The sequence below is a fragment of the Gadus macrocephalus genome, chromosome 2 (assembly GCF_031168955.1).
Source record: "Gadus macrocephalus chromosome 2, ASM3116895v1".
NCBI lineage: Eukaryota > Metazoa > Chordata > Actinopteri > Gadiformes > Gadidae > Gadus > Gadus macrocephalus.
Genome location: NC_082383.1, coordinates 7,808,537 through 7,832,293, shown reverse-complemented (window position 1 = coordinate 7,832,293; position 23,757 = coordinate 7,808,537). Strand labels below are relative to the sequence as shown.

Here is a 23,757-nt window from a genome sequence, read left to right as displayed (position 1 = left end):
CCGATCTGTGGAAAAAGGAGATAGTCCAATTATACAAAGTCTGAGTGAGATGACAAAACCTAGCCTTGAGGCATCCTTTGTGAGAGGTCTTTCCTGTCACATGTCTACTTGTCAACGGGCTGTTCTCGGCCTTTCCTCAAAGTTTCGTTCAAAACGTTTGTGTGTGTGTGTGTGTGTGTCCTTGTGTGTGTGTGTGTGTGCGCTGGGGGAGCTTAAGATAATTTAATGAGAATTTAAGTAGCACTGATTAGCATCAATAGCAAACAAAGTGTTACAGTTCTAAAGCCAATATGACTGAAGTCAAACTATTATAAATGGTGGCTGTTACATCATTCAATATATTTAAGATAAGGTCAAGTAAGTGTAAATTATGTGTATTTTGTTCCACCCTTTTTTTGATTTGTCGCTGGGTCGCTAGGTGGTGGTCTGACTTTATGCTGGTGTCAGAGAGTGGACGCGTTTCCGCCTCTCCACTTCCGTACACAACTATCAGCTGATGACGTGTGCAGTCCACTGCCGCTGCAGTTAGCTAAGCAGCTAACGCAAGCTTCCTAGACGTCAGGATAAAAGTGAATTCTCTACTACAACACGGTTAAAAATAAGACCAATTCAAGACGCGAAAATGGAGACGCTTTATCATCAGACAAACAAGTGAGTGTGTCTGTCTCCTGAGTTGATACAGACTGACTTGAGCTAACTAACTTTATAGGGCGAATAATGTAAAGGAAATACTTGTTAGCTAATTATAGCCAACAAGTGAAACCATCACTTGTAATACATGCTAAGCATCATGTGTAATAGTGATCGCTAAAGGCTAATATATTCAACTAACTAAACTGCAGGTAGCTTAATAGGACAACCGGGTAAACATTTCAGCACCACACACACCGTTCACAAGCATTCAATGGTTAAGGTTAAATTCAAGGCACCTGTAAATCAACATAAATGATAAGCTTTCGACAAATAAAACGCATTACTGTAAATATGCCATATTGTACAACTACGTGCAAAAATGTGCGACGTAGTTAGTGGTACGTCTTCTACAATGTGTTTGTCAAATTACTGTTCTGATGATTTAGCGTAGACTGACCTAGTCTGCTTTCCCTTTCTTTATCCCCTGTCCATCATTAGGGAGATTCATGAGGTGCAGTCTTATATGGGTGGTTTGGAGAAGACGGATCGAGAGTCGGTACACCGTGAGTTGACACGTATATGACGTGATGTGTACACGACTACACGTTATTTCAACTTCGTAATAATCAAGACCCCGATATCTCACTCGGAATCTTTCCTTACTATCTTGACTGTTTTATTTTATTTCATTGCTTTTCTGTCTTTAGTTGCAGCCTAGAATGACATGGACGCATTAACCTTAGTTTCATGTTTTGAATCGTAGTCTTATGTTTTGGTGTAGTGGACTGGAAAAAATACTGGAAACATCTGCTCTGCGCCAAGCTGGTGCCTACACAGGAAGTACTTAGGGTGCGGGGGGCTTGGGTGGAAGTCTGGGTGTTGTGTGAGAAGCTGTACGAATCATTTTCTAGATAATAATGGGAGTCAACCAGCCAGCTGCCCCATGACAATGACATCAACTTGCATGTTAAGGGAGGGAAGGATGTGGCAATGGTTACACTGATTGGAACGAACCGTCTGGACAAACTGGCACTGGTGTAGACCATTAAAAAAGCCATGAGTTGTTATTAAGTTGTAGAGGATATAATCTTTTTTGGGGCAATCTTGATTAGAGGTTGTCATCACGAGAACTGAACGTAATTACTGGGCTTCTTCTTTTGTGTTATCCCTGCATTCAATGCTAGCTGGCTTAATTATAAGCAGCTATTACCAACAGCTATTTTATTCCTCTCCTTTTTCTTTTTCTTCAAGTATTGGAAAATGACATACAGGCACGAGTCGACAGGATCTTCACACACGTAGAACGGCTCGAAATCCTGGCCAGTAAGGAACCTCCAAACCGTCGCCAGAACGCTAAACTGTGAGTTCCAAGTCCAACAAGTGTTTTTGTGCGGGCAAGGGGTGATCAGGAACCTCCACAGTGAAAGGGCACCGGGTTGGGGTCATGAGATAGCTCGTTCCCCTGCCCTGTGGCGTTGTGTCTCTCGCTCTAAGAAAACATCTCACTAAAGGTCCCCCCGTCACCACCAGCAGCAAGAGCATTCCATCTGCATTGGGCAACGCGTCATTTCTGAGCTGGGTAAACAGGCCTGAGGGCAGAGCTCTTGTGATCTCCCGAGGAGCTGTGGTCATGCCGCGGGGCACAGCCATGACGTCGAACAGGGGGGGGGGGGGGGAAGAGTTGAGAGAGCCCCTGCATCAGCGAGCTGCCTTCTCCTGGTCACAGCCGGCCTCAGATTTGATGCACAAACCGGTTATTGTTCACCTTACGTATTTTGTATACTATTGACCATTTACTATTTACTTGTATCTAAAGAGACACTGAATTAAGATGAAGGTCAGTCATGAGTAGATTGGAGGGGAGGCAACTTTGCACAAGGATTTGTACCACCGACAGGTACTGGGATGAACCCAGTACCAGTACCCTGAACCCAGTATCTCCGCTGAGAGCACAACCTGCTAGCGACAATACCATCATCCCCGCTACTCTGAATAACAAATAGTTTTTACGGAAGGCAATGAAGGATTCACCACCTGAATTACTGGAAACACCAAATCCTTGCCATAACACTTTCAAGGGAAGAAAGCTAACCGTTGTCTGCTTTGAACGCAGGCGCGCGGACCAGCTCAAGTACGACATCCAGCACCTCCAGACAGGCCTGCGGAACTTCCAGCACCGCCGCTACCAAAGGGACGCCCAGGATCGAGAGAGGGAGGAGCTCATGAGTCGCACCTTCACCACTAACGTGAGTCTGAAGGACATGATCCGAAACAACCGGGACGTGTATGAACCCAGCCTGCTGCTGGCACAGACCGAAGGAATTGTTATGGAACAAAACGTCTGTTGTCATCGTTGCAGGATGCAGATACCTCCATCCCTATGGACGAGACGCTACAGATGAACTCCAACTTGCACAACGCCCATCAAGGCATGGACGACCTTCTGGGCAGCGGCTCAAGTATCCTCAACGGCCTCCGAGATCAGAGAGGCACACTCAAGGTGTGTATGTCTTGTGTGTTTTGGATGTGCAATCACGCACACACGTACACGATCTCTGACACACACACACACACACACACGGTTGACGTTATTGTGTCTATCGTGATCACGATAGGGGCTCTCGACGGCCCAATCCCATTTCTACCCCTTACCCCTTCCCCTTGTTTTGAAGGGGGAAGGGGAAGGCGTTAGGGGAAGGCCCTTACCCCTTCAAAACAAGGGGGAGGGGGAAGGGGTAGAAATGGGATTGGGCCTAAGTGTGCCCATCAGGGTGAGTGTGTTCTGCAGGGAGGACAAGCTCTTCCTGGGTTTGAGTCGGTCCCTCTCTTATCAGGGTGTTGCCTCTGTGATCAGCCCGCCTGACCTAGCTGGTCATATGGTCTGGCCTGGAGGCCGTGGGAAAAAAAAGACTGCATTTCCCCACATCAAGTAGCCAAAGCTGGGCAGAGAGAAAGGGAGGGTCTTTTCTAGAAGTTAACTGTTAATATATCTTTGTGCGCAGGTTATTATTGTTTCTAGACTCTAGTGGTTGACTCCCAGCTGTCGGGTACTGGGTTTGATGTTCACCTTCCACAGCCTGGCCTGTGGGCATCTTTGAGCAAGATATACCCGAGCACCTACCGGCTCATTCATTACAGGTCTCCTTTCACTTTGGACAAAAGCGTCTTGACAAAATTGCTATCGGTAATTATAATGCATTGGTTTAACTAGTACTGTCCAGGCTTTTAACTGTCAAACCGTCCCAATGCGCCACACAGGGCACCCATAAGAAGATGCTGGACGTGGCCAACATGCTGGGGCTGTCCAACACGGTGATGAGGCTGATCGAGAGGAGGGCCACGCAGGATAAGCTCATCATGATCGGAGGGATGTTGCTCACCTGTGTCATCATCTTCCTGGTCATCAGATACCTCGGCTGAGCACACAGCCACACTACGAAGGGGAGGCGTTTGAGACGCTTAGGTTATTTCTGGGGACAGGTTTGCACCACAGCCCTCCTGATATGTGAAGAAACAAAGATGGAAGCACCGTTTGATGGTGTTTTCTGTGGACAAGGACAAAATCACCACGTTTTTCTTTTTTCAATGATTGTGGTATCGGTTTTCAATGTTGATTCTTAGTACTTGGTGATATTGTAAGACAGCTTAGGTATTGCATCAAGTATTTAATTTCACCCCAAGAGGACGTCGATTTAACTTTGGGTCAATGACCTCCATGGTTGATTTAGCCATAATATTTAGCTCAACCTGAACCTGAAATCCAACAGATTTAGATGTAGAGTATTTCTTTCTGCTTGCTGTCTTATCTTTTAATATCTTATCAAGCATCCATTCTGTTGTCTTTTTAATACTTGTGCCACCGACGATGGAACTGGAGAAACAGGGCTTTGGGGGAATGCTTTTAAAGTGATCATACATAAAATAGGTCTCCCAATTTCAAAATGTTTGATCAATGAGGATTACGATGGACCAGAGTCAAACTATGCTGGTTACAGGGACCTTTTGTCACCCAATACAATACTGATGTTGATACTTAGTAACCGTAGGATTCACATTTGGGTCCAATCTCACTGAGTCAGTGTTTTAGCGGTTATTTGAATAAAGAATTAGTGTACCTGTGATTGTTGTACACATGATTTTAGAAAAATGCACAACTGCCATTCAACAAATCTACATTTGCTAAAGGCAGCTCACCACTAGACTACAACAAACTTGCCACTTTACTTCATCCCATGTGAAACCTGGCTTTCTGGCGCCACCTAGAGATTTGTTTCAAATCAACCCTTTGTGCCTTCAATTGGGAGAATTACCTGTGACACACTTGTGCCATTGCTTGTTTACGCTTTAGTTTTGATCTTTTTTGTATGAAGTTTTGCGGTTGGCAAACTATAGAAACATACAAACAAAGAAACTCAAAAAAGATTTTATTTGCACAAGCGTAAGATTAAAAAAACAAAACCTCGCTACTGTTTTACAAATCGGTATCCTTCGACATCCCCGGCCTTAGCAAAGAGTTTGGAAAATACCTCAATAAATTACACATGCATGTGTCCATTCTTCAATGTTGTTTATCACCCTGCCTTTCCAATAGTAGCTCCTACTCCCTAGAATGTTAATGTTTTAAATGCAGCAATTGTATTTACAAAATTACACAAAAAGCTAAATTGAGCCTTTTTATCTTTTAAAGAGCATTTTTGGAAAATAACTTAAAAACAAGAAAAATACAATTATTGCAGTATACTACAATCATTGTTACATGATGCAAAAAGGAGCATCTTGACGTACAGATGTCAGTGCAAGTCAGGTGTCCCCCCCCGCCCCTTCCCCAACCACCATCGCCTCCTATTGGCCCTGGGAAAAGGACCTTCATCGCCCAGCAACCAGGGTGGTAGGGGGACTACCTAGAAAAGTTATTTCCTCAATTAATTCAGAAAAAAAACTAAAACAATTACTCATTCATGTGACAACTCAGACCAACATGGGCACCACTGCATAAAAGTTATTACGGGCGTCATATTGGTGGGATTTTCTTTTTTTTCACATTACACACCGATTTTATTTACAACTTAACTTTTAGCAATTGTTATTTAGCTAGACAGCCCCTCCGGGTGGCCCAATATATAAACCAGGTTGACTTGCTGCAACATAACTCAATATCCAGTAGACGCTAAGTCACAGCTCGCTAGAGACATCGGGGTACATTACAGAAGCGGCATCTTCCCAGTCTTCCTACGCTTTGTGCTGATCTCGACCTTTTCCTACAACATGATTCTGCTGAATCGCCTCAGCCATTGCGGGCCACTCTTATTTCGGGCTGTAGGAAATGGTTAACAGCATTGTAAAACGACAATCATTCTTTTAACGGTTTGAGGAAAAAAAACGAAATACTCCAGTGGTTCCTTTCACGTATGTTTCAACATTAATAAACAAGCTTGTCCAAATATACCCTAGAGTCCACGTTTAGAGCACCCAGTGTAAAAACATAACGGGTAAAGTGTTGCCATTACCGTGAATAGAAATGATCTTTGCAGCCAGAAGCATGTAATAGTGTTCATTTTGACCCTTTTTAACGATGCGTAAACCGCTGTCTGGCTGCGCAGTGCACCTCGATCCAGGTGGTGGTTTGTACAGAGCACCAGCCGCCGGTGGGCCGCCACCCTCACATCGGAGGGGGTCCCCCCACCCCGGACCTCTCAGCTCAATCCCTCCTTCCCCCCCCCCCCCCACCCTCGTCAGGTGCGTTACCTACAATTCATCTCCCCCACCCAAAATCCACCGTCACCTCTTTCCTCACGAGCCGTGGTTAGGAGGGTGTTGTAGGTCCTGCCCTGAGAATATCGGGTGGAGTAGAGGGTGGAGCTGGAGGGCGGCAGCTGCCGCGGCCTGCGAGGCCCGGGGGGCGAAGAGGGTGGGGTAGAGGGCGGCGTGGGGCATGTGGTGCAGGGCCATGGGCGTGTGGTGGAGCGCCGAGGCGGGGATGATGTGTATGGGCTGGCCGGAGAGGAAGGCCGTGTGGTGGGCGGGGATCAGGCCGTGCCCTATCGAGTGGCCCAGAGAGTGTCCCAGGGTGTGACCCAGAGAGTGCTGCAGGGAGTGGCCCAGAGAGTGGCCCAGGTGGGACAGGGAGATGGGCGTGAGGTGGTGCTGGGGGATGTGGTGCACCTGGGCCAGCTGGGGGTGGGCGGGGTGGGCGTGGTGAGCGTGGTGGGCGTGGTGGGCGTGGTGGGCGGGGTGGAGCCCCATGGCGGCGGCGTGGTGCTGCAGTATGGCGTGCTGCACCGTGGTGATGGAGGTGGCCGAGGCCATCGACACGGCCGGCTGCTGGATGTGGATCTGCTGCATCTGCTGCGGGGCCGGCTGCAGGCTGGCCGCCGCCGCCGCAGCCGCCGCCGCCGCGGCCGCCGCCGAGGGGAACGTCTTGACCTGCTTGGCCATCAGCTGCTGCTGGATGTGCTGCTGCGCCGCCTGCTGCAGCTTGCCGTACTTCTCCATCTCCTCGGGGGTGAAGGTGATGGGCTGGCTCTCCAGGGGGGCCAGGCCGTCCTCCTCGGGGTCCATGCACTCGTCCTCCAGGCTGGGGGGAGGGTAGGAGGGGTAGCCGTGCTGCATAGGGGGGTGCTGCTGCTGCTGCGGCGGGGGCATGTCGGCCAGGAGCGGCTCCAGCATGGCGCCCTGGGGCATGTCCTGGCCCGGCTCCCCCGGGTAGTGCGCCATCAGCGGGATGGCCTCCTGCTCGAACGCGGGCTGGGCGTCGAGGAGGAGCTGGGGGTCGGCGCAGGGGCGCGGCGTCTCCTCCAGGGCCACCGCAGAGCTCACGGGGACCTCCGCCTTCTTTACGGGGGGTGCGGGCGGTGGGGGCGGAGGGGGGAACTCCCTGATGGGCTCCACCAGGATGACCTCTCTCTCGGCCTCCGGGGCCTTCGCCCCCGGCGGCTTGTCGGCGTCGCCGGGCCTGATGAGGGGGATGATGGCGGGCCTCTTCCCCGACTGGAGCTTGCCGAACAGGGGCAGCATGGTTTTTCCCCCTGCCGAGGGGGGCAGCTTGGGACCGAAGTAGCCCTGCGGCGGGTCCTTGATCTTCCCGCCGGCCTTGCTCCCCGCGGGGGGGTCGTCGCCCCTCTTGGACTGCACCTTCTCCAGGAGCTGCCGGGCCGTGAGGGAGTTCCTCTGGTCCCCGGCGTCCCGGGACGGCCCCGTGCGGTGGGGGCCCTGCGAGGCCGACGGCGCGTGCCCGCTGCGGCCGGCTGCGCGCGCCGAGCGGGGCGACTGCGAGCGGTAGATGCGCGAGCGGTTGAAGTCGCGGCGGCGCTCGGCGCTCTGGGCGCGGCTCCGGGCCCCACCGCGCCGCGGCGAGGCCTTGGCGGAGAAGCCCGAGGAGCGGCTGGCCGAGCTGCGGCTGCGGCTGTAGCTGCGGCGCCAGGAGCGGGCGCTGCTGCTGCTGCTGCGGCTCCGGCTGCTGGAGCTGCGCGAGCTGCTGCGCTTGGCCCGCGGCCGGCCCCGCCTCTTCCGGCGGGCGCCGTGGCTGCGGGAGCGCGAGCGCGAGTCGTCCGAGGACGAGGTGGAGTAGTGGCGCCGGCGGGAGCGCCGGTGGCCGCCGCCGCCGCCGCGGCGCTCGTACTCAGAGTCCGACGAGCGCTTGGAGCGCCGGCGGCGGCGCCGGCCGCCCGTGCTGTAGCCACTGTAGCTGTCCGAGTAGCTGCGGCTGCGGTGGCTGTAGCCGCTGCTGGCCGCCGAGCTGCGGTCCGAGCTGCTGGAGTAGGAGCGGCTGCGGGACGCCTGGCCGTGCGGGCGCCGCCGGCCCCCGCCCCCGCCGCCGCCGCCCCCTCCGCTCCGCCGCTCCCCGTCCCGCCGGGAGGAGCGGCTGCGGGAGCGGCCCGAGTCCTGGCTGCGGTGGGGCCGCTGCTCCCGGGGGCTGGAGCGGTGGTGGCGGGGCCGCTTGGCGCCGCCCTCGTCCTCACTCTCGCTGCTGGGGGGCCGCCCGGGGCCCGTGCTCTTCTGGGCCGCCGCCGCACACGAGGTGCTCGGGGGGGCGGCAGGGTCCGTCTTCTGCCTCTTGGTGCCGTTGTGCTCCTCGGGGCCGCCGGCCTTGGCGTCGGGGGCCTTGCCGGGGGCCTTGCCGGAGCCCTCCTCCTCCGCTGCGGACGGCTTCGCGGGGGCCTCCTTGGCGGGACGCTTCCTCTTGCCGGGCTCCGTCCCGGAGGGGCCGGCGGGGGCTGCTGCGGCGGGCGGCGGCGGGGGGACAGAGGAGGCGACCGCCTTGTCCTCAGCTTTGGGCTTGGGCTTTGGCTCCTTGTCCTTGGCCGCCGCGTCCTCCTCCTTGTCCTCCACCTTGTTGCGGCTCTTCTTCCGTTTGTGTTTCTTCTTCTTCTTGGGTTTCTGCCCGGCGACGTCGGCCTCCGCCGCCCCGTCCTCCGCCGTGCCCTTCTCCTTGTGTTTGGAATGCTTGCCGGATTTCTTGTGCTTCTTCTTTTTCTTCTTCTTCTTGGCGGCGGCGGCGCTGCCGTCGACCGCCGTGGCCGGCTCGTCGCCCTCCGCCTGCGCTCCGTCCCCCTTCGCCGCGGGTTGCTCCTTGTCCGCGCTGGGCCCCGGGCGGGCCGGCGTCGCCTCCCCGTCGGCGGTGGGGGGCGCCGCCTCGGCCCCCTTCACCGCCGCCTCCTCGCATGGTTTTGCGGACTTCGCAGCTTTCCCACCACGCGCTCCTTTGTTCCGGGAAAGCTTGAAGTCAAAATAAAGCGGGTTGCAGCTGTAGGACAGGGAGGGCAGTGCCTTGGTGAACTCCAGCAGCTCCGACGGCCACTGCAGGGTGGTGCTCTCGTCTTTGCTCAGCACCGGGAAGAAGGGGCCGGTGGGGATCTTCGGGCCCGAGTGGGCGTCGGCGGCCTCCTGCTTGGGCCCCTTCTCCGGTACGGGAGGGGGCCGGCTGGGCTCGGCTGCGAGCTCCTCCGCCTTCACCTTGGGTGAGGGAGGGGGCGGCTCCGGGTTGGTGGCGGTGTTCACCACGTCCTGCTCCTTCTCCTGCTTGCACCCTGCAGGGCTGGACTCTGCGCTGACCGGCCCGGCGGGACTATCCTTCACCGTCTCCTTCTTCTTCTTCTTCTTCTCCTCGGGCCCCTGCTCCTCTGCCGCCTCCTCCTTCTCCCCCTCCTCGTAGTCCCCGGCCTTGAGTTCACACTGGTCTGTGGCCCTCATGAAGAGCAGGAACTGGAAGCGGGGCTTCACGCGGCAGTGGGTGGGCGGCGTGTAGTGGTAGTACTGGGGCTCCTGGCCGGCGTAGCCTTCCTCCCTCCTCATCATCATCTTCAGCTTGTTCAGCGTGGCTGCCAGGGCGGCGCCGTCGTCCTGCGGCTGAGACACCTCCTCCGTCACCGCCGCCTCCGGCCCCGTCGCCGCGGCCGCCTCCGGCCCCTCGTTGGCGCCGCCCCCTCCCCCTCCCTCCCCTCCCCCCCCGTCCCCTGTCCCCCCCTTGGGGCTGTCCGTGCCGCTGGTGGACGCCGCCTCCTCCTGGGCGCCCGCCTTGTCGCCCTCCTGGCTGTCGCCGTCCTCGTCCTCGTCCTCCGCCGCCTCCTCGCCGTGGTCCGAGAACACCACCGCCGCCGTGACCAGCTTCACGGGCGCCTTCTTGGCGAAGGAGAAGGACACGCTGACCTTGGAGGCGGCGGCGGCCGACGGGGGCGAGGAGGCGCTCCGCTTGCCCAGGGAGAAGCTGACGGCGGGCGCGGCGGAGGCGGCGGGGGGCTGGGGCGAGGCCTGCCGGGCGCTGGGCTCCACCGGGGCGGGGGGCGCCTCGACGGGCGGGCACTCGACCGGGGCGAAGGGGGTCTCGGCGGGCGGGCTGTCGCCGTCCTCCATCGACTCGCCGTCCACCTCCACCGTGGTGGGCTTGAACATGGGGCCGCTTCCCGGGGTGCTGGGACACAGAACACAGGGGGTGTGAGGACAGGATGGGATGGGGTTCGGGTTTTGAAGTTAACGGTAGTTTGTGTTTCTCATCGTTGCCGTTTATTCATTCTGTCCCTCTCCCTCCTACATTTGTTCCAACCCCTAAACAGTCGCGTACTCCTATCGGCATTTAAAGAGACAATTGTGACTACAACTTGTGCGATCCTTTTGTTTCTAGGCAGAACTATAACTACAGTCTTGGGAGTGGTTGTCCAGCAGGGGGCGCTAGTGGCGCAGGTTCTTACCGGTCCTGTTGTTTCCGCTGCTCGGCCAGCTCATGCAGCCTCCGCAGCATCTTCTCATGCTTCTTCCCCCCCTTCCGGGAGCGAGAGGACACATTCCGTGCAAACTCTCTCTGTTTGAGCTCTTTAAGCCTCTGTATTAAAAAAAAATGAACAAAAAGTTCACATAATCTTTAAGGCAGAAAGCCAATCCAATAATGTATCTTGACAAACAAGAACAATCTTGTTATTCAATTTGTATTTTTTGATCCATGACTGCAAGTTTCCGTCTAGAAGAATGGACAGGCTGCATTTATTATTAATTGTCAAGGGGCTTAGCAGATGCTATTATTCAAAGCCCTTCGAGAAACATCAGATACAAGTCATGTAAGGTCGGGGGCTGGAGTTAGGTATCTTGCTCAAGGATCCCAGATAGGCTGTGGATATCAGGGACAGAACCCAGAACCATTTGTCTGGGAGTCAGACACCCCAACCACTAGGCTAGACTATCCTGCCTTCTGGTGGGTCAAACCTCCCTTACCTGCTTGTGAGCGTGGTCGTAGGAGTTGATGTGGTTGTCAAACTCCTGGTGTTTGGTGTACTGCTTGTCGCACAGTTCACAGTAGAAGTTGGCTCTCAGTTCCTCCAGAGCTTTGGCTATGGCTTTTTCCTTCTCCACCTGGTCCTGTGGGTCGGTAGACAACAAGTAACGTCAGCCTGGCATACAGCGAAATTAACCATAGCAAATGGACCAACACAGCGTATGGTTTCCATAATGTAGAACGCAGTGCCAATAACTGTCAACTGACTCGTTTCTCATCTAGGATTAGTACATTTGATCTTATTACGTACAAACGTGGGTTTGTACGCAATAAGATCAAATTATTGAGTGTACTTTTGGTTTAGAGGACATATGTTCCCTCTCATAATGGTCTCTTTGTGAGAGTTATTTAAATGTACAAGCCACAGCTTGAGGTTGAACAGGGTTTACCCGGACCTTACTAGGTGTGCAGTCTCTGTTGTGGAATGGATCAAGGAGTCACCGACAGCCTGCAGTTTTGCTCATGCAGCGGCAAGGGCACCAGTGATTAACTGCGCCGGGTCATGTGGCCGCAGAACAGCCGGCAGAGAGAGAGGGGGTCACCTTGGGCTGCGCCGAGGCATGAGGGGAACAGTGGGGGGGGGGGCTCTCACCTTGTACTTCTGTCGGAGCTCCTCTGTGTCCTCCTTCTCCACCTCAAGGACTCTCCGCTTCTCCGTGGCATCCTCTGCATAGTCAAGCTGAGGAGAGAGGGGGAAGCCATTACATTACCCTCGCCTCAAAAAATCATCTAAATCTAAAGTCTGTTGGCAGACGAGCTCAAATCTGGGCGAACTGGACCGTTCGCTTTCTGTCGCTTCATATCTGTTTAGACTAATCGTGCTGCTGTAGGCTGGGATCTGTATGGCCGTTATTAGCCAACATTAACTCAGCCGGCAGTAGCAAACTTGAAGGATTTTATAAAGATTAAGTCAACACCGTTCAGACTGGAAAGTGAAGAAATACACTTTTTTTCTTTGTTCTGCTATAACATAGTTGGACTGCTGGAGCACAGCTTACCATCCCCTTAACCCCCTTATGTTGCGAACTGCAGCTACTTATGGTGTTGAGAGAGATCAAATATATTAAATAACTGTTCGGATTTAACAAATTAAAGTGTAAAAAGCCCCATTTTACTGCTAATCCTTTACCAATTTCATGATATAGTTTTTAATACGATGGCATGTTCCGCCCTAATAGCTCATTTGCCGCCATCTTTACACAGGTCATATTTCCTGGCGACTTCTGCCCTAGACATAAACGTAGACATAACAGCCACCCCCATGACCCACCTCCATCTCCATGCGTCCCATCCCCATGACATCTTGTTTGAGGGTGATGGGCACAGGGTCAGTGCGTCCTGCGGGGGAGGGGGCAAACAGAGAGAGGACAGGGTAAGCTTGTGATCCCGGGACGAGCGCGAGTGGTTTCGGAGACAGCCTGCTTTAGAGCATAGGGCGTTGGGGGTGGGGGGGAGAGGGAGGTAGGACGGGGGGGGGGGAGTTAGAGGATTTTGCCTTGAAGTGCAAAGAGACCAGAAAAGCTACAGTGAACCAAATACCAGCCATTCTCACAGCTTACTGCGGCCCCCCCCAAGGTGAGCGGGGATAAGCAATCCTTTGCTGTGCTATTTCATCTCAATAGCAGTTTTTTGTTATTTTTATTTTATTTTTTTCAATCAATATAGGGTCAAATTGGTAGCTACTCTAGTACGATATCAAGGCCGCGAGGGACTTAACAAGTGGGAACGCAGACAAATAGTATTGAGTACGCCTGGTAGTGAAAAGTGTGTACGTCAAGCTATTTTTTTAAATCGTCTACAATATGGCGTTGTTTAGGCTGCTTAAGTACTCTCCCCTCCATGCTGCAGTCCTGTTAAACCGGAACGCAGATTCTATCAAGGGCAATACAGCCTGAGGGAGAGAGGAAGGTGGGGGAGGAGGGAGGGTAGGTGAGTGCTGATGCCGCCTTGTGCTGCAGCTTGCTAAAACACCACTGCGACAACAGCTAAGAAAACACAACCTCCCCCCTTGCTGCCATCCCGACTATTCTTTTAGCCCCATTTACTGCCTTCTCTAACACGGACCAACTGTCCTTTTCCTGCTGTCCTCAACACAGGGTTTGGCAGTTGTTGGAAACCCTGGCTACCCTCCGTCCTCATCTAGTCGAGCTATGTCACGTAAGCTGTGAAAAGAGCTAGATCAGAAGGAAATTAAACTGTTTGAAAAAAAAAATTAAAATTAAAAAAACACAAAATAAATGGATTTGAAAGAAAAATCCAAACTACTTTCGAGATTGACACAGAATTGCTTAATCCACTCATAATCAGCCAAACAAAGCAGAACGAGAGAAGAAGAAGAGTAAAAAAAGGGACACAAGCACTGGACTACAGCAGAGTGACGTCACAGGCCAGGAATCGCCATGGTGACAGTGCAAGGGATGGGGATACTTACCTGGAGAGAGGCACAAGGACAAGACAGACAGACATGGGACTCTTAAAACTAAGGCTGCATAAATAGTTTAGGCTAGTCTGCTGCAGCTACTGCTAGACAGATATTCGATTTAATTATCAGATTTCAATTGTTCGTTTGGTTTCAGTTTTTTCTTTTTCTCCGATTTTAGACGTTCATTTATCCTACTAAAAGTCAAACTTGGGTCCAATTATACCATTGGGCATGTACAATATTGCACAGAGCTACGGCACTGAGTTTTCAATCATTGAAATAATCGTAAATAGTATGGACAGTGCTGTTACGCCTTATGTTGATCATATCATTGTCCACTGAGATTAAGACTTAAGGGTCTATTTTAATTATAACTATTATTGTTCAGGTAGTATCAGGGACTTGCCTGTTTTTTTTATAGATATTTATACATCATAATAAAAATGTCTCCTCCTTGCCCCATACAAAACTCGATTTTGCAGTATACTTAGTGTTACATTCACAACCCAATGGCATAATATTTTTTTTCTGGCATATCATATTATAGAGCTGCCTGTCAGGACTCCCATTCCCAGCGCAGTGTCTGGCCGCGAGATAGCATTTTAACTCTAAGCAAATTGTAAAAGTTAACCGACTGCACAACAACACTAAATTGACTCATTAACTCCACCGAAAAGACTGAGAAAGGCGCGTATGTTTAGGTGGTAGCCTCATGACTATTGGTAGATACTTCGGATCACCTGGCAGCGTTGTGGTGTGTGTGACGTGTGTGTGTGTGTGTGAGTAATTAATTCATGTTTGAGCTGGCAGGCCATCCCGCAGTCAGACCACTGCAGTAGCGAGCTCCAACGGTGCCCCTTTTAACAGGTGGCACGGGGGAGTGGGAGGAGTCACGCTCCAGGCTTCAGGACCAGGATGAGCCCTGCACCATTACGCTCATCCCAAACTATCACCATCTTTAGTCAACGAAACAGAACAGAAAACACAAATAAGGAGAAAACCACAGTGACAAATACTTTCGGCATTACCCATTCCAGTGGAAAAAGAAAGAGACCAGACAAAAAGAGTGCATCTAAAGAGGATCACGGGGTGTAAATCACAACGTAGGAGAGAAAAGAAGAACTGAGAACAAACGACAAGGACAATGCTCTTAAAAGGGGTAATGTATATGTTTTTACATACAAGCAGCAGAATGACCACTAATACAAAGAGAGAAAGAGAGAGAGATAATTGAAAGCCTATGTAGCATTGGTGCTCTGATGACAGGGAAAAAAACAAAAACAAAAAACAAGAAATGGGAGAAACTTAAAAGAATCAAAAAATCAAAACAAATTCAATTGGGGGATAAAATAACATTTACCACTAAGTTTACCATCAGCACAACATGGGCAGGATCAAATAGCTGTAAAAAAGAAACACCAATTGGTTAAGCAGGAAGATTGAGGCACATAGAGTAGGTGGGGTTGGGGTTGAGGGAGATGTGGGGATTAGAATATAGAGAGGGGGAGGAGAGTTGGAGGCCTATATGTCCCTCTCCTCCTCCTCAACCATCCTTTCCCTGTCCCCTCTTCCCTCTCTGGGCCTAGGTTCCTACAGGGTTCTCCTCTCACCACTTTGTCCAGACCAGCCGTCCCTGCCCCCATTGTCCTATCTGGGCTTCATCTTGCCCAATTCCCCCTGAACACTGTGCGGGTTCATCTCAGCCCAATGACTGTGAGCCAGTGACTGGGTTCGATGGGAAAACCATGAGGTAATCAGCTCCTCCGTTTCGGCGCCGTGCATTGGCGAGGGGAGTCATTTAACCAATAGACGGGACTGCACATGACCAGCGTGGAGCGCAACAGTCTCCAAAGATGGACATGCTGAGGTGCCGTTTGTTTAAATCGTCCCCCGCCGTCTGTGTTGAACAAAGAGTCATGCTTTTTTTAACGTCAACATGCCATCCATTGCTTGGAACGCATCAATGGATGCCGCTAGACACAACCATTCTCTCCCCCTGTGGGACATTTTGCCTCTCAGACGCTGGCCGGCCCCAGTTTGGCAAATCTACCGTACCTCCTTTCATGTCCTCAATGTGGGGGAGCTGGTGCATGTGCGTGGTATGCACCTGAGGGAAAGGTGGGCAGCTGAGCTTTGAGCAGTGCATAGGACTTTCTAGGCATCACAATGCCACACCACCACGCTAGGATGGACAGAATTACCATTTAAATGTGTTTCTTTTTGCGGCTGTCAGAGGAGATACATTCGACTATCTGGTGAAATTAGGCTACAGTGCGTTAACTGGCTCCAACACTGCTCAAAGCAGCAGATAGGGGTAGGAGGGGTAGGAGGGGTTGGGGGGGGGGGGGGGGGTTTGAGGCAGGCAGGAGTGCACCTCTGGGGAAAGCATGCTGTGCGGGACGGGCGAAAGAACTGGGAGAGGATGGGCATGTGTAACCATAGGGGACAGAGACGGTTTTGGGTGCAGAGGGGGTGGTGTGAGGTTTACCCTGTAAGTTGACTGTATGGCTCGGTCAGTCACACACACACACACACACACACACACACACACACACACACACACACACACACACACACACACACACACACACACACACACACACACACACCCTCAGGCCCATGTTACAATCAAAACACATAATACACGCACACAGGTTTGGAAGTAGATACAGGCATCAGGCAAAGGAGGGGGGCGGGGAGGGGGGGCTGATCTACTCTGCAAGCCATTCAAAGTCTGAGCCGTGGTTACAGCCAATCAGAATCCCAGAGAGCAGCCACAGACACTCAGAGAAAAATACAACACATGGACTAGCCGGAGCGGGTGATTCTACAGGACATCGTCAAATCATGGCACCCTGAAGCTACCTTGATTTCAAAGTGGATTTTTGTTTTGGTCTTTGTTCAAAAATCAAGCACTGTGTACACCTGAGCAGATTGACACGAGAGTTTAGTGATTTATGAAGCAATAGTATGGAAGCTGAGAAAGGCCATTAGCCTACAGTTCACTGTAGAGGGAGTGTTATTCCATTGAGGTTAATTGCAAAGTGGGGTGTGGGGGGGGGTTGGGGGAGTGGGGGGGGGGGATGGGGGAGAGAAACACATCCACACACACGCGCGCACGTACACACACACACACAGACATACAGAGGGAGTCCAACAAACCTTACCTAAAAGGGGCAAAAAGAACAAAAAAAAGAAGGATAAGAACAAAGTCAATACATTGGAAACTTAAAATTGGGGACACATTGCTATGACTTCAGAAAGATCGGAAAACCTTTGCTTATGAGAGGAAGGAGAGGAATGAGAGGCAGGTCATTATGATAGTCGTTGCGATAAGGCAGCAGGGAGGACATCCTGTCCTAGTACATAACCAAAACTGAGAGCCTGCCATGCAGTGGTGCTGTGCAGCGTTGGTGGGTTATTGGTCTCAAAACACGGCACCCTTGAAACTCTTACACAACTGGACAAAGACAATGACTCTCCTACCCACGTAAGGCAGCTTATATAACACCACAACGCGGACACGCCAGTGGCAAAGTCGCAGGAAAGCACACACACACGCACGCACGCACGCAGCCCTGGCAACATGCTCCCGCCTACACGCAGATCCTCAACAGATTCCAGCTCGCTGTTCAGCCATTTCAAAGCCAGTTGAAACAAGCCACCTGAGAAACCATACAGGCAAAGCAGTGAAGCCGTCGCCTGCTATAATGTTGTCATCCTGCCCAGAATGAAGCGGTCTCCTCTTGTGTTCTGTTGCCTGGCCGACGTGCTTTAAATCTGTGGGAACGAGCGGGATTGAAAGCCATATATGTCCAAGGAGGACTAAAACAGAGTGAGGAATCAACAACAGGACACAGCCTGGTGTGGCAGTGTACCATCCTATCCTTCGGATCACTGCTGTGTGCGTACCCATATGCGCAGACATCAATGTCAATGGGTGTATGGCTGCAATATCAAAACAATGGTGTTGACCTCGTTCAACTGTAGGCAGTATGTATGACATTACGCAAAGCACTGCAGACAGTGTGAGGGTTCAATTGAGCGGGGAGAGGTCAACGGAATGGAATGAGGATCTGTAAGGGAGACACACAACTATGAGGATGTGGCGCATGCAGGGGGAACCAAACGCAAACAGAAAACCGCGGTCGGTACACTACGCAAATCTGTCAACACTGCGGTCATTGTGTCGCCGCCTTGGCGAGCGGCCGTTACATTTTACAAGGGAAACCTTCCCGAATTTGGGGAAGTTACCGAACGCGAGGCGAACTCTTGCAGGATGCGAGTCCTGCTGGGTGGACTATAAGCCCTCGGCGTCCACTCTGTGTGTCCGGCGGCTATCTCACATGTGTTTGGACGGAGTGTTACTATGCAAGCCGTGGGGGGGGGGGGGGGGGGAAGATGCAGATGGAGGGGGTGCTTTGGTTGGAATTCAATAAAAGTGTGGCGGGATGAGTGACGGTTGTGTTCAACATCGGAGGTCCAATGTGAAAATGAGGTGTGATGCGATAACGTGTAGGTGTATGCTGTGTCTTGGAGTATAAGGCCATGGATGGAGAACCTCTGTAGATGACATCCTGTTGAGTCAGGGAGACAAATGACCAATGAAACTACTAACCCCTTGAATGTTAAAAACAGACCCATGGAAATACACAAGATCCCTCCAGTGATAGCCATGGAAAAACATGGCTAAACCAGTACAATCTAAAAAGGTCTGATCGCTCAGGCAAACCCACATATAAGGGACAGGAAGTACAGTATATGGCTCTATATAGCACTACCAGGAAGTCTCTCTTTACTGGCCTCGTTAAGTGCAATATAACCAGATATTCTGCTTCTTCTCGTCACCCCATTCTGCAAACCAACACAGGAAATTAGAAATGCCATTAGCACAGGGGATTTAAGCTGATCACGTCAGTTGATAATTTCCATGACTAATGGCACAGTGAACACCAACGCCATCCCAATGTAATAAAAAACTGCCTCATGTCAAGTTAGACAGCATCGTCTACCAGGTAGCTGGTTATTGTATCCGTATGGTCTGCAGGAAAACAATATTCTGTACCTATTTTATCATTAATCCTGCATTATTTCAACATCAGCCGAATGACAAAACATAACTTGATTTGCTTATCTTTTAAAAAAAACAGGTAAATAAATAAATAAAACCAAGATGCCAACTTTGCAGACTCTGGCCTTCGGCAGAATGCATCCCATTGCAGTAATATGAACCGCATATAAGCCCGTTTCTGCTCCGGTACCACTGCAGTACCACTGCAATAAGCCAGATACAGTGGGTAACAGCAATACAAGGGAGATGCGATTGAGGAACTTGAGAACCCCAGGACTGTGAGGTGGAACATCTTGTTTTAACCCAGTCACAGACAAGAGAGGTGCTTGACAGATTAAAAGGATGTTGAGACAAAAAGACGATGAAAATAAAGAAGCAGATACAAAACGAATGAAAGAAGAAAAATAACAAAGCGAGAAAGCCTTTAGGAGAATGGAGGAGAGGGAAAAGGACAAGTTGGAGGAGCTGTGACCCAGCGTTGCCAGAGCACACTACAGAGGAGAGAGCTGAGAGAGAGAGAGAGCTGAGAGAGAGAGAGAGAGAGAGAGAGAGAGAGAGAGAGAGAGAGAGAGAGAGAGAGAGAGAGAGAGAGAGAGAGAGAGAGAGAGAGAGAGAGAGAGAGAGAGAGAGAGAGAGAGAGAGAGAGAGAGAGAGAGAGAGAGAGAGAGAGAGAGAGAGAGAGAGAGAGAGAGAGAGAGAGAGAGAGAGAGAGAGAGAGAGAGAGAGAGAGAGAGAGAGAGAGAGAGAGAGAGAGAGAGAGATGTGTGTGTGTGTGTGGACTGGAGAATATCCTTACCCTGCATGGTTTTTCCCAGGCCTTGCCCCGACTTCCAGCCATGTTTCTCAAGCAGCCGATGTCCGATGTTATCCTAGAAGAGAGAACAGAGGAGAGAAAGACCAAAAATATTCCAAAAATAAGAGAAGCTTTCTCCCGTTGTGACAGGTACAACACAAAAATAAAAACAGAAAAGAAACGAAAAACACAAATCTCACAAAACGTTTTATCAGCACAGCCACCACCATTGTCATCATTCACATCACCTACAGCGTGTAACGTCAGTGACTTTCAGCACACAGGGGTTGTGAGTGGGGGGGAATTGGAGGAGGTATGGGCTTCTCCACTACAATGGACTACTGTGGGCTATGTGTAGCCTAGCCAGTACACGCTAGCATCCGTGTGTAGACAATAAGGAGCAGGGAAACATACCCACCCGGTGCAGAATGCAGTCAAAACCCCCTTCTTGTTAAGGCTAACATACGGCAGGCTTTTAGCGTGTTAATTGTTAGTCTTTAGACGGACAAGTCAAATCAACTAAGATTACGTAAAAAGGAAGGAGAAAAGGGGCAATATATGTAGCACACGCAGACATATATCACCCGGTACAGAGCGAGAGCTTAGTACACATAGAAACACACGACAACACGGTATGGAAATCTTGCATTGAAAGGAACGTGGGCCTGAGACTCCAAGCTTGCTGTGATTCTATAACCATGACAAAACAGGAGGAACACCATGGAACAAACACAGCTGTACAGCAAAAAAAGAGCGAGAGAGAAAGAGAGGGAGAGATAGCGGGAAGAGGAGGAGACGGGGCCTTGGATTACCATTACAAGGCCCAGGTTGAGACAGTGACCAAGTATCATAAAAAGGGGCATGTATGTGTGCAGGTAGAGAGGAGGACATTGTGTGGAGGTAGCACTATAGCTACTACAGGGCATCCCGTTGCGTGTGTTCTTTGACACCTCTTGCATTATGTATTTTAACCGTTGTAATTGGAGTCATGCAAGCTGGAAGCATACAATCAGGTTACAGAATTTGTATGTCGGATGGCATTTGGCAGGCCCAGTAATGATGTTGGCTCATCAGGTTCTCATTGGGACTTATACCAATGCATCCTTTCTTACAACCTGAATGAGCCATGTCACATTTGGGCAGGTGGGTCCGAACTGATAGCCCATTGTCAAATTGATTGAAAGAGATGCAAGAGCACACCCAAAAAGGACTTCTCTGAAATAGCACTTTGTGCATAAAGACTTAAGACTTATCTCACTGGTAGGGGTCAGCGATAAAACTTAAACATTTAAGGTGAAATGCAACACCGTCCCACCACTACACACTACAGAACATCTTCAAGCACAAATTAAAAAAACAGACAGATCAATCATGTTTTCTTAATAAGCAGTGGGGTTGATTATAGCTAACACAAGCTTGTCTAACATTCACCAGAGTGCTGCAATCTAAAAGAGATAAAGTAAAAAAAAAACATACAAACCAACCAAAAACAACAAAAAAAAATGATAATTATAAAGAAATCACAGAGTGGACATCAAGTTTCACAGACAAAACAAAAAAGGTGAAGGGGTTGAGAAACCACACAAAACCTGCATGCGGCTTTTTGTTAAAGCATTTTTTAACAAAAAGGTGACGTCGGGTTTAGTAGCGTACTGAGAGTGGACCGTATGAGGGGAGATGGGGAAACAGAACTTCCAGTGTGTTAATCTCAGGTGGGCTCAGGCGAGGAGGTGTTAGGACAACAGAGCTGTTGACAGAAGGGGGCTGAGGGGCGGGAGAGAGCAGGCCGAGTCGTGGTGGTAGTAGATGGGAAGAGGGGTCGGGGAGGGATTCTAGGATAGCGCAGATAAGCTATGGCCAAGTATGGGGTTAGTGCAAGTGAAATGGGTGGTGCTCACGGACACAACGCACACACAAACACACACAGTGCGTGATGCATCTCCGCCAGTAGGTTCAACGTGCCTTCTCCCCTAAACAATTGGTTGAGCGAATGACTCTTCTCTCTGCAGTTATCTGATGGTCACCTCATGGGGAAAGACCTTATCTTATCATTTCCTGCCTCCCTCCAAGTTTGTTTTACCTCCCTGTTCAACTCATTTCGTAGGGCTGAAAACATCCAGGCCTGGGAACTGAAGCAAGGGGACGTCCCATTATTGAGGCTTTGACATAAGATAAGACCTGAATCTCTGCTGGGCCTCATTTAGACGAAGGCAGACTTGGGACATGGTAGCTGTTTCAGAACTGGCCCTTGTATACAAACTACAGGGGCAAGAGGCTTTGAGAGAGTGCAATGTATTTGACCTTCAGCCGATGCACGTGAACACGGCACAGTAAATAGTCAATAGAGGCTATAGATCTGCTGTAGCGCAGCGTTTCTGGACTACGTCACCCACGATGCTGTTCTACATAGCATGATATTACCGAGCTCACTGCAGCAAAATCTGCAATGAGCTCCACCCCTCCACCCACCACCCCCATCTTCCCTTTATCTCTCCCTGCTTTTGACACCGACCATGCCTCTGTCCTGCACTGCAGTGTTCCAGTGCAGCAAAGCCTGATACGTCAACACTTTCCTTGGGGAAAGAAGCCTCCTGGAGCAATAAACAAGTTTGCAGAATTATTTCCTAAATCACATTTTCCAAACCGAGTCAGGTCATTAAATCTGACAGGAGCAAATGACGGAAGCAAAAGCACGACCGACAATTGGATGCAATGCCCTACCAAGGCTATAGCTGTCAAATAGGCTTCACAATATATGGTTAATGGTGGTTGGGAGGTAACTCTCAGGTAAAGCACCAGTGTTAAACTATTGATGAGTCGATTAAAGCAAAGTGGGCTTAGTGAATCCTGTAGGCGGAGATGCAGCGTGGGCTGTGTGTGCTGAAAAGAAGGGTGGGTGCACTAAAAGAATATAGACGGACAAAAATGAAAGCAACAACGGCGAGTCCAACAGCAGTGCAAGTGGAGTGAAGGCATTTCCATACGAACCTGGCTTTAAAATACTGGGCTGTCAAAAGAACAGTCACACGTGAAAACGTAAGAGACCGGCCAAACGCTTTCAACTGCAATTACTGGTAGATGCTAGATTCTTTAATTCTCAAATGCAAATCTGTCTCTGCCTTTAAACAAACATAATACTGTATACAAAAACAGAAAATAAAAGCGGGGAGGCATGTCAATAAAAATCCACCAATTGACAGTTAATACAGGTAAAAAATAAAAGTGTTACCCAAACACAAGTGATGTAGAGATAGGAGAGGGGTGGTGAGTACATTGAACCACCGTTGGCGCAATGCTTGGGGTACAGTAAAGGGATGTGTGGGGAAGGGGTGGGGGGTGGGGAGGGGACAGATATGCAGAGGAGGCAACCGTGTCACCGCTCCGAGAAGTCAGCAATATGATGCTTTGGTTTGTATGCATGCATGTGTATTTGTTTGCATTTCATTATATGGATCATTTGGATAACATTTCTGACTGACTTATGCACAACTCTGCTTTGTTTTTTTGGGCAATTCTGTGCATTCCTGTTGTGATTAAAATGTGTGACTGAATGGAAACAACTGTTCGAAACCACCACACCCTCACAGAAACAGCATGGGCCACACCATGTGAACGATACGTGGTTGTCTGAACAAGTTAATATGTGATGCCATTAAACGTATCGACAGCTGGTAGGCAGGAAACTCTGGTACTTACCTGGTAACTGATCGTGAAGTAAATAACACTGATTGGTTGAATGAGGAAAGTTCAGTTGGAACAATGGTGCTGGTGGTTTCAATCATTTGTCATCAAACACACAATATGCATGAATGTATTGCAAAATAAATCACTAAAGATTATGCTACGAAAAGTGGTGTGTGTGTGTGTGTGTGTGTGTGTGTGTGTGTGTGTGTGTGTGTGTGTGTGTGTGTGTGTGTGTGTGTGTGTGTGACAAGGAAGGTGTGGGACAAGGGGGCTGGAGGAGGATGGGGTGGATGGGATTGGATCTCAGAGGCAGAGGAGAGTAGTCTCGATAAGAGTGGTGAGTGGAATAAAAAACGGTGCTTAAATGCTACGCAATTAACACATGCAATGCA

The 23,757-nt window shown here is 50.5% G+C and overlaps 2 protein-coding genes across 10 annotated transcripts in view; one reads left to right on the top strand and one right to left on the bottom strand.

The window, feature by feature from the left end:
- The first annotated feature begins 457 nt into the window (after positions 1 to 457).
- gosr2 (golgi SNAP receptor complex member 2) lies at positions 458 to 4,754 on the top strand. The gene is made up of 6 exons (XM_060039033.1): positions 458 to 651; positions 1,132 to 1,196; positions 1,885 to 1,993; positions 2,747 to 2,879; positions 2,993 to 3,133; positions 3,892 to 4,754. Exons 1-6 carry the CDS (start codon positions 623 to 625, stop codon positions 4,051 to 4,053), a joined length of 639 nt encoding a protein of 212 aa, XP_059895016.1. The 5' UTR covers positions 458 to 622; the 3' UTR covers positions 4,054 to 4,754.
- A 286-nt stretch (positions 4,755 to 5,040) lies between these two features.
- gpatch8 (G patch domain containing 8) overlaps positions 5,041 to 23,757 on the bottom strand; it is a 29,460-nt gene continuing 10,743 nt past the window's right edge. For 4 of the 9 annotated variants that reach the window (XM_060038759.1, XM_060038775.1, XM_060038740.1 and 1 more), the window contains 6 exons: positions 19,685 to 19,757; positions 12,666 to 12,733; positions 11,988 to 12,074; positions 11,335 to 11,478; positions 10,818 to 10,948; positions 5,041 to 10,540 (listed from right to left, as the gene is read on the bottom strand). In XM_060038759.1, the coding sequence (XP_059894742.1) occupies positions 6,424 to 10,540; positions 10,818 to 10,948; positions 11,335 to 11,478; positions 11,988 to 12,074; positions 12,666 to 12,733; positions 19,685 to 19,691 (4,554 nt within the window). In that variant the 5' untranslated portion in view covers positions 19,692 to 19,757 and the 3' untranslated portion in view covers positions 5,041 to 6,423. Of the gene's footprint in view, positions 10,541 to 10,817; positions 10,949 to 11,334; positions 11,479 to 11,987; positions 12,075 to 12,665; positions 12,734 to 15,177; positions 15,220 to 19,684; positions 22,689 to 23,757 lie in introns of all 9 variants that reach the window. The other 5 variants (XM_060038791.1, XM_060038806.1, XM_060038799.1 and 2 more) reach the window with 4 other exon arrangements.